This window comes from Hippopotamus amphibius, chromosome 4 (assembly GCF_030028045.1).
Source record: "Hippopotamus amphibius kiboko isolate mHipAmp2 chromosome 4, mHipAmp2.hap2, whole genome shotgun sequence".
In the NCBI taxonomy this organism is placed as follows: Eukaryota; Metazoa; Chordata; class Mammalia; order Artiodactyla; family Hippopotamidae; genus Hippopotamus; species Hippopotamus amphibius.
The window spans coordinates 5065859-5078814 of record NC_080189.1 but is presented as its reverse complement, the minus strand read 5'-3'; the positions used below and the strand labels follow the sequence as shown (position 1 = coordinate 5078814).

The 12956-nt window shown below is 35.4% G+C and overlaps 1 protein-coding gene across 19 annotated transcripts in view; it reads right to left on the bottom strand.

Annotated features, from left to right (window-relative positions):
- Positions 1-12956, bottom strand: part of KMT2C (lysine methyltransferase 2C) — a 268850-nt gene that overhangs the window by 119999 nt on the left and 135895 nt on the right. For all 19 annotated transcript variants that reach the window (XR_009053403.1, XM_057733880.1, XM_057733884.1 and 16 more), the window contains exons 7-8: positions 8151-8313; positions 569-740 (exon numbers count right to left, since the gene is read on the bottom strand). Coding sequence is in view for 18 of the 19 variants with exons in the window: in XM_057733880.1 (XP_057589863.1) it covers positions 569-740; positions 8151-8313 (335 nt within the window). In the remaining variant the exon portion in view is untranslated. The remainder of the gene's footprint in view (positions 1-568; positions 741-8150; positions 8314-12956) is intronic.

The window sequence follows — 12956 nt, the reverse complement described above, 5'->3', positions numbered from 1 at the left end:
CAAATAGGAAAAGATAACCCCATCACAAACATTTAAATGCCATACAATACTTTGTTTCAGTATTATGGTGAAGGTAACTGCCTTTCAGATAGATACAGATTTCCTTTTAAAACAGTAGACTTCATATAAATTGTTCTTCCTGGAATAGGAACTGAAACTTATCACTGATTCTTCGGCTCACTCCAATAACTACTTTCCATAGTTAGAGGTTTATTTTCCTATTAAATCTCCTCCCCACTCTCCCTCAGAAAAAAGCCTGCTTTTTTTCTAATGCTTATTTATTTTTAATTGTTAATATACTTCATTTAAAAGTGTTGGCACATTTAAACTAGGTTTTTAGGCAACCAGAGGAATTTAAATGGTTAAAATTAGTTTTTATTTAGACTTGTTTCAAAGTAATATGAATGTTAATCAATATCTAGCAATTTTTAAAGACATGATGAAGTCAGTGTGAATGAATAGAGCTGCAGTATGAACAACCTTTATCATATTACACAAACCTTCAGCACCTAGGAATAGGGTCTCACTTAAACTCAATACACACCTTTGAGTTGAAATTAAAACTTACTTGCAGTTCTGGCACACTTTGCACTCAGGACATTGCCAACCTGCACGTTTTAATGGAGTAACCGCTATATCCAGGCACATTCCATGATAGTGCTGACCACAAGTAGTACAAAAGAACTGATCTAAGAGGTCTCCCGGGCTGTCGCACACTGCACAGTTTGCATCTTCCTTTGCTATAATTAACAGTAAAACAACGAAATTGCTGTATAAGAATTTAATATTTTTCTGACTTTACAGTTTAAAAATCACTTGAAGGGAATTTTCATGGTAAATCTTTCAGACACTTGAAGTTATCCACATTGAACTGATATCCAATCAGAATAAGGTCTCAATTAAAACATCATATCGTTCATCTAAGTTTAATCACATTAAATTTAATCATATAGTTTTGCGATGATTTGTACCTACATCTACTTGAGACCAGAAGCAGTTCTTATTTAATTTTATATCCCTAGCACCAATGATAATGCTGGGAACCTAGTTAATGTTCAACATACGCTTGCTGAAAAGAACCAAAAAAGGAAAATATCAACTGAGAGACGCTTTGCAGTGCAAAAATAAACATTTTTATTTGAATGTTAAATAGGTTTTGAAATTAACAAAATCAGAGACAAAACTGAGAAATGTTAATATCAATTAGATTAAGATGCTTCTTAAGCATAAACAGACTAATTTTTATTCAAATCAAATAAGGGATTTTTAATACTGGAAAATATCATATGAGGGAGAACATTAAAGATGGAAGCTAGATACTCATACACACGTACACCACCTCACACACTAACTCTATATTCATCTATGTTAACTGCCAGTTGAAAAGAGCATGAAAATCTGTATAATTATGGACATGATCTACTGCTAAATGTGAACTGAAACGAATGGCACTTTTTAACAGTTCCTGTACCATCTAAAACAAACAATAAATGTAAGAATAAACGGCACTGCCGAGTATACAAACTCATGCATATTACAATATAATAAGGAAAAGAATGTATCCTAAAATCATACCAATGTGATGATATATATAAATATGCCTATAACTGACACTTAGGTTCTCAACTAAATGGTCTGATTAGCTGATTGTCCTAGGACCGTTTTAAATTGTACATGTGATTTTTTTTTCTCTTTCACTTTTTGAAGATTTAGTCAGTCCTCTCTGGCCATAAGCCCTTTCTCTACCTGCTTTCTTTCTGAAGTCAAGTATCTTGAAACAGTAATAACCAATTCCTCTTCCTTACACCAAGAGTTGGCAAACTGGTTTTGTGGGCCATAGAAGTCTTTGGCATACAGACTTTTTGTTTTTATTTTAGAGTTCTATTAAAATGGTAAAAATCATTTGCAACTTGAGGGCAGTACACAACCAGGCCCTAGGATGCATCTAGACTGTAAGCTGGGCCCCTGGTGGCGGCCCACCCACCATTCAACTGAAGCTACTTTAATGACGCTCCTAGTGACCTGTGAAATCCCCTAGTCACTTTTCAGGCCTTACCTTATCTGCCATTTGCAGCATTTACATCCACACCCGCACTGCAATCTCCTACCTTGACTTCTATGATGGCAGTTCTCCTGATCTCTCCTTAAGCTTCCCATGCCTCTGTCTCATCCTCCTGTGCTGGCTTTTGTACCTCCCCAAGCCTTCTAAATGCTAGAGTCTCTTAGGATTTCATCCTCTTCCTTCTTTCCTAATCCCCCATGGTTTTTCTTTGTAATTACATCAACTCCTATACCATAAAACACCACCACAATTCCCGGAGCTCTATCACCAGCCCCAAACTTCTTTCTAAACCTCAAAATGTTATTTTCAAGTCTATGACCTCAATAGCCAGATGTTCTAAAAATGCTCAAACTCAATACTTCGAACATAAAACTTCTTTTAAACCTAAACCTCTCCCTTCTTTCTCGACCTGCTGGGTAAGGAAACTTTAGTGTCACTAATGACCCTTAACTCCTCCCTGACCCAACACATCCAACTGGATGTGACTTCTTATTACTGAGCAAACTTTTTATACATCCTCTTCCAGCTGTTGGTACAGTTCAGTCCACTGCGCTTCGTCTTGGTAACTGCAGTTATCTTCTGAATGGAATGCCTGCTTAGGGTTCTGACCTCCTTCCTAAATCACCTAAATATCCAGAGCAATTTTCTGCAATTGCTATGCCCTGCCTAAATTAAAACTTTATCAATATCCCCTTTCTCACTTTAAAATAATCAAAAAAATTTTAGTTTGAGGCAAAAAAAAAAAAAAAGGAGGGGTGGGGAGCTTATCTCCTTTTCCAACTGAATCTCAGAACACTCACTATTTCCTGGTCAGTTCAAGGCAGTCTGGTGTGCACATAACACAACACAACGGACTATTCAACCCTTATGTGCTTGTATACATTCTGTTCCTTCTGCCTGTAATTTTGTTCCTTTGTTGTGCTATTATTCCAGAGGCCTTTAAAACTCCTGATCAGACATAAACCCTGACTATCTGATGTTACCACACCTAAATGCCCATTTAGTTGCTGACTGTTCTTTTCCCCACATGCTTAGAAGAAACTGTTACATAATCAATGAATTATAACACAATACCGTGAACGCTTGAAGGGCAGTAACCTTGTCTTTTTCAACTTCATATCAATTGCCTAGCACATATCAATTCTTATATTTTAAGTGGAGTTGCTTCTAAAATTACTTTTAAGTGGCTCTTTAAATGATAGGCATTTAAAAGAAAGCATTAATTTTAAAAAGGAAATTACATGTATTAGTTCATTTTTTTTTTACAGAAATGGCAAAACAGAGCAAATTATTTTTCTTAAAACTAAAAGAGAGTACCATATTTACTCACTCAAGCTAAGTACATTTACAAACTAATCTTTGATTTTTGCCTACCCTCAAAGCTTACAAAAGTTGGGGCAAAAACCAGACTCTATCAGATAATCAGTTCATGTTTCTGTTGCAATTTGCCAGGAACACTACATAAATACTTTTGTGAAACTTTCTAGAGTTGCTACTCTGCCACTTCAACATGCCATGGTAACTACTAGTTACATATAGCTATGAAAGTGTGATCAGTCCAGATTTAGATGTGCTATACATATAAAACACAATGGAAGTGTGATCAGTCCAGATTTAGATGTGCTATACATATAAAACACTCCAAATTCCAAAGACTTAATAGGAAAAAAATATTAACGTCAGTATCTCAAAAATTTTATTGATTACAAGTTGAAATGTTAACATTTTGGATATATTGGGTTAAATATGTATTTTTAAGATTAATTTCAATTAAAAAATTTAACATTACCATCAGAAAAATTAAAATTATATATACTGCTCACATCCTATTTCTATAGCACAGCACTGTTACATACAGCAAAGCTCATTCTGCAACAAGGTAACTGTGTGTATCACTACTGCAGAGATTACTTTTTATTCTATGACAGTTTCCACCAATTCCTTGATGACAATACTGTTGGTTCCAATCATTTTTCCAATCTGGGAGAATATACATAAATATGTAGAAATACTAAAACAGCCTTTTGGAGGTCATGCATAAGAAGATGACATTACTGGATAGCTTAAGTGTCGTGTCAGACATAAGCATATGCACATATACTTACATATATGTCTGAAAGCCAAAGAGGCATTAAGTTTGAAGCAATAATCAAACGACTAAGTGAATATTTTCTTTAAGCAGTTGGGAAAGCAAAATAGATTGAAAGACTAAAGCTGAATATAATTTAAGAGAGGACAGGAGTAAAATCCAGGTCAGTTTGGCTTAAAAGCTCATGTTCATTACCACTAATCAGTATTGATGCCCACTGGAAGGGTAGAGAAGGTGAAGAATACCTGAGTATGTACACAAGTAGAACGTTCAAAAGTAGAAAGGAAAGGTGCTAACACAGGCATAGCATGAAGAAGCAAAATGATGTAGAGGGAGCAAGAAAATAGTGGCAGAAATAGAAGAACAGGCTTTGGACAGGTCACTTCACAAGTGACAGCTGTGACAAGAGAAGAAATGGAGGAAAAGACAAAAACATGGAGCTTAAATCAGATGGGAGCTTATCACAGTTCCTTAAACATGGTCAAGTTGGAAGATGAGACTACTAAGGAAGTCTAGGCAGCACATAATAGAAGCACTGGTGAAGAGCAACAGAAGTCAAATTACTCTCAGTAAATTTAAAAAGACTGAATCAGCACAGCTTTGTAACTTCCATCGACATTACAACTTCTATGATCTATGCTTTCGTCACTGGTAGGACACTATGCTAGGTGATTTGCCTTGATCTGCCTTTCAAAATGGAATCTCTAGAAAGAAAAAATAAATCATGGATGTTATCCAGAGAGGCTGGCCAACACAGTAGGCAGGTAGGTAAGAAAAAAAGGTCAGGAAACTGACAGAATTTAAGGTAACAGAAAAAAGAAGTAGGACTTGGCGTCGAGAGACAGACAACTAAGAAAATGAGGTAGGAGTTAAAAGTTAAATGAAGTAAAAGAAGCAAAAGCTGAGTGATGAAAGTAAATACACTGAGGGAGAGGGAGTGGATTAAGAGATGTAGCATTCCCAGGTTTAAACCTTGCAGAGACTTCTCACTGCAGACAATAGAATCCAAACCCCTTTCCCTTGTTTACAAGCCTACTTGATCTAGGCTTTGTTCACCTTGATGTGGTCTCTACTACCTACCCGGCAGACACTAAGTTCCGGGTGCAGTGACTAGCTGCCTGTTCCACAGTCACCCAGGCTCACGCCTCAAGGCCTATGAAGTAGTTGTTTGCTCTGCCTGGAATGTTCTTTCCTCTGATCTTGCAAGACTGGCTCTCTGCCATCCAGCCTTCCACGAAAGGCAAAATACTACTCAGGAAGTATATGTGGCTGTGTCTCTTAGATGGACATTTAGTGTAAAATTTCCAGGCAAGGTTAGTGTATACTTGCATCATTGTGAAAATAAGGTTAGAGCCATGACCAGCATTTTTCTAGGACTGAGCACCCCAAAATTATTTTCTGATGAAAATTTTTATCTTGCTCACAGGTGCTCTCTTTGCTGGGACTGTTTTTCTAATGAAGTCCAAGTTTTTGTTAGATTTTTTTCAATTTTTATAAAAAGATGTCAACCTTACTCCTAACTCAGCTACCACAGCATGCTGCTCTGTTCTGAGCCAGCAGCATCAAGTATTATACTCAATGCATACACACAACCTGAGCCTTAGATAAGAGCTAAAGTAACTGCCTTTTAGTGCAGCAATTCATAAATAAATGGTACAATGCTATATGATTTTCACTAATTGTCATTTAACCTTCATAATAACTGTCATTTAAGATATCCCTATTTTTAAAACATAAAAAAAAGTGCTATGTGCTATGACATACAATTAGGACAGCTAAAAACACAAATGAAAGATTTTATGACTATTATATAGTCTTGTATATTACTGCAATATAATCTGTCTGCAATATTCTCTACGTTCTTGGATTAAAACAGATGGTCCGAAAGCTGTATATTTAGACTGCGTTGTTTAAGATCCCCAAGGAATAAAACTTACTCAGTTGGGCTTTGGTTTTATACCACTGACTTATTTTGAGGGCTGTTATAAGAAATTGCCCTGTGGGGTTTGTTGTTCATACTGCAAGATGGCTACTTGAAGACAGTTTTTCACTGCCATATACAGTGTTATCTACGGTATGAGGATCCAGTGAACTCTTATTACTACAGATCAGGCAACTGCCATGTCCCCTTCTCCTTGCGGACTGCCGGAAGGCTCTGGAGCCAGATCTGCGGCTTAGGTCTGGGAAGCATGCATTTATTTTGGGTATCAGCCTCACCACCACCTTTCCATTTATCCTATCCTTATTTTCCCTTCCCATTGCCCAAATTTTCTTGCTTATTTTTAGTCTTACTTTGTCCTACTGTTCAAGTATTTTTATGAGTCTCCATAAGTCCACCTTGGAACAAGGCAAGGTACCAATAATTCCAGTATATCTTTTAGCTTTATGCTGCCAGCATGAACCTTTCACTATATGCATGATAAATGATGACAAATCACCTCACCTCAGTGCTTACACTTCATTATTTTATAAAATGATTTATGTCCCTAACATACAAATGTATATAAATCATATACATTATGTGAACATAGTCTACAAAAGAAAGTAGTACTGCCATTAAGCAATAAAATTTCTTGCATTAGAAACACAGTCATAGAAAAGTTTGCATGTTGTTTACTGAGGTCTAAACCATGTACAAAAGGCTGAATAAAATTTAAATTCTTAAACACACCCACAATTGTTTTATTCAATTGGGAAGTGTGTTATACCACCTAGAAGATAATCAGCTCTGATGACTGACATCGTAGTCTGTGCACTTAGTGAAGTAATTCACTACATGAGGTCTTAAAATAACACCCATAACAGTAGCTGTGCATGAATGTTCTTTTTCTCCCCAATTTAACAATGTGTAATCCAAAACATTTTTAACATTTCAAATCCCTTATTAGCCTAAATACAATTTGACATTTCAGTTTGCCTTACATATAATTTATGTTTGTACAGTGATTAAGGGCGATATGATTATACGTGTAGACACAAAATAACTTTAACTAAAGATAATATTATGGTACTGAATAAAGAAAAAATAATGATTATGAAATCTAACTGTGTTTGAGATTAGTTTAAGCCTGAAGTAGCTATATTTATGTTTCACAAAGCTGGAAAAGACAGGAAAAAACTCTTTATCAGCACTGCTAAGAAACAGGTAAAAGCTAACAATTAGGTAACAAAGAGATGACATTAAAAAAGACTGAATAAAGCATCACAGAGATTTCACAAGCAGACTGGAAATTCAATTTACTAGGCATAAAAAGATCCCAAATCATGCATGCTCATTGGAAATCCACATACTAAGAAAAAAGTAAGATTTCTAATGATAAGGATAGGAAAGAGTTATAATTCTCTGTATAACATAGATGTCAAACATTTAAACCTTTTCACCTAATATAAAGTACTGTTTGGAAAAGAGGAAAAAAAAAAAAAAGACAACTGAGGATTATAGATAACCATAAGCAAGATAGATGAATCAAGAAGAAGCACTAACAGATTTCTATTTTGATCATCAGGACTATACATTTTCCAAGATTTTCAAAAGTGTTTAGTGGTCCTATTAACATGCATCCTGAAATAACACCTGAGTGAACCATCTTCTAAATCTCCGAGTAGTTTTTTTTTTCAAGTGTAAAAGACACTGAGTTAAAGACACTGTTTAATTTTTTAAATGACCTACTTTATAGTATACATTAAAATACCATACACTCTGCAAGTCTATCTTTCTACAGTAAGTTTTTTAAATAAGAATAAAAAACATGCAAACTATCTTTGAATTTTTGAGGAAATAATTTTTTAGACATAACGTCAACGATACTGTTGATAACAGATTCCTTCCCCCACCTCCCACCCCACCCAAGGATCTCTTGTGAAGAGCTCTCAGATTATCAAGATTATGTAATACTACCTTTTACCACAAGCAGAATAACACTTAGGGAACTTACAACATTTGTTATTTTAAGTAAATACATTGATAAATGTTTTAAAATGTATCTGTAGTAAACTTACATCTTTCAGGAGCTTGGTCAATGTGTTCTGGACAAAGAAGGAAGAAGTGACTGAAATCCTGGAAGGTGCCGGCTCCAGCAGCACAAGGATAATGGTACACCTGCGTACATTTCTCTTCACAGCATTTGATAGTGGCTCCAAGGTGCTTACAAAATGCACATCGCTGGAAGGGAGCAAAGGATAAAGAAATATAAAACCTGGAAAAGCAACATTCAAATGTGGGGCTAGGAAGAGATTAAGAAGTCTCTGTACATTACTAGTAAAACAATTTGAAGCCTGCAGAACACTAAATAAAGGATCAGTTAAAAACGATAAAATCTAAGGTCTTCATTCAGTGCTTGGTATAATACAGGGTAAGTCAAAAGTTATCCGCACTTCGGTTATACTAAAACTTCTGTTGGCCACACTATCTTATCGGTGCTTTCCATTCAAGGCTTCTGTCTCCCCAGTCACTGCTGTGCAGATGTGAACATGTTACATCAGTTCGTTTGTAACTGTGGTGTGAGCAAAAATGAATGCCCCACTTGCGATGTGCCTGAAAGAAGAGCAGCATGAAGCGATTCGTTTTTTTTGTGGTCTGAGGGTGTACCTGGTGCCATTATTTATCGAAGCCTTTGTGTGCAGTATAGAGAATGTTTTGTTGCAAAGAAGTGTGTTGAATGGATAGAGAAGTTCAAGGAAGGTAGCACAAGTGTTAGCCATCAGTGAGGAGTCAGATTCACTTCTGATGAAGTGAAGACAGCGGTGCATTCGTGGCTCACAGCTCAGCCTAAAACATTTTTTAATGAGGGAATATGAAAGCATGTTGACAGATGGACAGGTGTATCGAAAAGCAAGGAGATTATGTCAAACAATGATGTATCTGCCTTTTCTAAAAGTTAATTAACATAAATTCTACAGCCAGAGTGCGGATACTTTTTGACTCACCCTTATACATGCTCATCCTTTCATTCAAGTTTAGAAAGTTAGCATTTCACTTTTTTTTCTATTGAATGTCAAAACATACAACTACCATTTTTTAAAAATTAACAATATGGTTAAAAGGACAGATTTCTAGTTGAGAGTTATTTTTAACCCTCTAGTTGAGGGTTATTTTAATCCCATTAATAAATAGATAAAATATATACTATTTCCAAAATCTCTTACTATTTTTACCCTGCGTAAAAATCAATATGAAGTAAGCCAGTCAATCACAGAATAAGTTTAATGAGAGGCAACTACATGGTTAAAGGCACACATACACATCTATACACTTCCCTGCAGCAGTTAGTTTCAAGTTTCTTTAAAAAGCTGGGAATGTGAAGAAAAATTAAGTCATCTGACTTTCTCCTTGCCCCATTCCAATCCGTCTCTTATCTCTTGCAAGTGGTAAAATCAAAGAAATAAGTCTCAAGTGAACAACAGGGGAAGTAGAGCACACCTGAAATGTGTAAGAAGTCAGTATGAATTATCTACAGTGCCAAGTTTACTTGCTCAGCTTTCCCTAAGAAGGATTAGTAAACTTCCTCATCCTCCCAGGCCCACTTCAGGCATCATTTTCTTTGAGGAGCCTCTGTGGGATGGCCTGCATCATACAATATTAAATCTCTTTCTGTGTACAGGAGATGCCTAGCGGCCCTGCCTGTATATACTTCTGTTTTAGCGTCTATGCTATTGCATGGTAATTACTTATTGGTCTTTTTTTCATCCTACTCCAAGATCCATGAGTAGAGGAACCAGACTGTACTCTGTATTCTTAGAACCGTGAATGCTGCTTGACATAGAAAGGCCCTAATGAACTGGTGTTCACATTTATATATATTAAATGAACTTCACTTTTGGTAATCTCATTGTAGGTGTGGCCGTGAAGAGAAGAGCTGGAATAACTGGAGCCAAACGGGATGATATATGACAAAACTGAGGCCCATGTAACGCGGAAAGCTGCTCACACGCTGATACACTGAATCCATATTCTACTAGTCAACTGCAGAATACAATAGTTTTTAAATTATAAACAATTTCAATGTCTTGCATGTAAATCTACATAAGATATCACACGCCATGAAACTCTTCCTCGTAGCCGTCAGTCCATGGCACGGAACCAATGTTAGAAAGCTAAGTGTCTCTCGGTGTGTCTTCTACACATTTTGGCTGCAGGCAGCAAGACCACTGTAGCTTCTAAGTAACTCATAAACCCTAGTTATATCTGTGATATTTTAATTTTATATAATGTCCACAAGTTCACAGACTAACACACATTTCAGTTGTCTTTTTGTACTCAAAGGTATTACTACATTAAAAAAAAACTGAAGAAAAGAAATAAAGCCTTCTTTATCTTCACTGATAAAGTAATCAGCTTTTTCCAAACTGAATATATTTTTGTCATAACCTCCCTTGGTATCTACATATGTTTACTATATTAATAGAGCCCAGAATTAAGGACATGTATAACATCTAGATGGTCTGAGTATCCCTGAGGCGTACTGGAAATGCCAAGGTAATGTTGAGGGAGGAAAGTGGATTTATATGTCCAATCAACCAATGAAAAGTTTTTATTATTAATTCATTAACATCGCAAAATAATTTCTGTTCAACTGTTAAAATCTAGAATCTCCACTATTTTTATAGCATATGGCAAGTTACGTGGAAGCCTTTTGTTTCAAAAATAATTTTGGCCAATAACATATAATGACTTCTTTAAGTGTATAATAAGGAAACAAAATAATTTAAATCGATCCTTTTCCCACTGTATCATTTTAGAAACATCAACATGTTCTCTTAATCATATTTGCAACAGAAAATATTACATGACATTAGCTAAACTACTGTGAGAAGTCCTGGAATGTACCCAACATACTAATTTACAGTAACATATAAAGAGATTAGGGAATAAAGGAAGGGAAATAAAATACTAACTTCATTTATGTGAATGCTTCAGACCCATCTGTTATAACTACATAGCTAATGAAAGACGTTTGGCATTGAAAGAAAATATATACTTCTATATAGGCTGAAATATATCTTTTCGAACCAAATAAAAAGCATTTAGTAAAATTGTAGAAAATGTCAAAGAATAAATTTTCACAAGGAACTTTAACATCAGCACCCTCATATACCGCATGTCAGAAATCAAACAAGTTATAAGCTATGTAACAATTACAAAGCTAACTAACATTTTGGGAGAGGAAGGTATGATAAATAGCTCTTATCAACTAAACAGTTTATTTGACTCAATATTTAAAACTCCTAAATAATTTTTTTCTACTTTTTTAATCATTAAAAAAGAAAGGAGGACTTCCTAGGTGGCGCAGTGGTAAAGAATCCGCCTGCCAATGCAGGGGACACGGGTTCGAGCCCTGCTCTGGGAAAATTCCACATGCCACGGAGCAACTAAGCCTGTGCACCACAACTAATGAGACTGTGCTCTAGAGCCCATGAGCCACAACTATTGAGCCCATGTGCCGCAACTATTGAAGCCCACGCGCCTAGGGCCCGTGCTCCACAACAAGAGAAGCCACTATGATGAGGAGCCTGCACACCACAACAAAGAGTAGCTCCTGCTCCCCACAACTAGAGAAAGCCCATGTGCAGCAACGAAGACCCAACGCAGCCAATAAATAAATAAAATAAATAAATAAATTAAATAAATAAATAAATTTATTTTTTTTAAAAAAGGAGAGGGAGAGATAAAAAGAAAAATGTTAGAATATCTTTTGATTTTAGTCCAAGAACATATCCAAGAAAAAACTCTCAATGAGAGTTCATATTGCCACCTGCAAGAAAGAGTCTGAGGAACTTTCAAAACTTTATTCACTAGACTAAAATAAGGAAGTCTCTCCCAAAATAAATCTATAATACAAAACAGAATCAACAAAATTTCAGAGATTAAGATTAAAGATGAGTTATGAAATAGTAACAAGAAGTTTCAGGGTATTTCAAAGCTCATTCAATTAATTATCAAGTATTTATTCTATATCAACTACTGCATTTGACTAAGTGCTCTGAGAAATATCAAATACCATTAGTTTTCTACACACCAAACTGTTTTTATCTTTTATCAAACTTTTTATTAGTCAGCTAGGATTCTCCCAGAATGCAGTAATAAAGAATGAAGATAGAAAGTAAGAGAAAAAATAAAATGACAAAGGAAACTGATCAGGAAGGTCCAAGGTCTGTTTATAAAGAGTACCAGAAAGAGAGAAAATAGAAGGATTATAATCAAAGAAATTAAAAGAAAATTTATGAAATTATCTAATAATAAGAGGTAACATTTATTAAGCATAATTTCCATTTAACAGATGAGGAAGCTGAAAGACAAGAGTCTTTTTTTCTGTTCCACTGCTATCTGCATCACTACAAAAACACCCAGTCAAACACAAAACACTAACTTCAGATTAAAATGTCTTACACCTAGAAACACTGGCAAAATTTTAAGATAACAAGGATAAGTAAAAACTCTAGTAGCCCCACCAAAGAGAAAACAGGTCATTTACAAAGAAAGGAGAACCAGGCATTGCTTTTCATTGGCAACATTAACTGCAAAAACAAAATAGAGCTGTATCTTCCAAGGTCTACAAAAAAATTATTTGAAACTAAAATTTTAATAGCTGCTACAATAACATTCAAGTCCATGGATAATAAATGTAAATAAGATCAATTCCCTATTAAAAAACATTAACTTTCAAAATGTGCAAAATATACTTTACATACACACGTGTGCACACACTTTAGATGTAAATACACATACACCTTTTATTTACATATACGAATATATACACACACACGTGTATATGTGACAGAGGATATTAAAACATAATGAGCTGGATA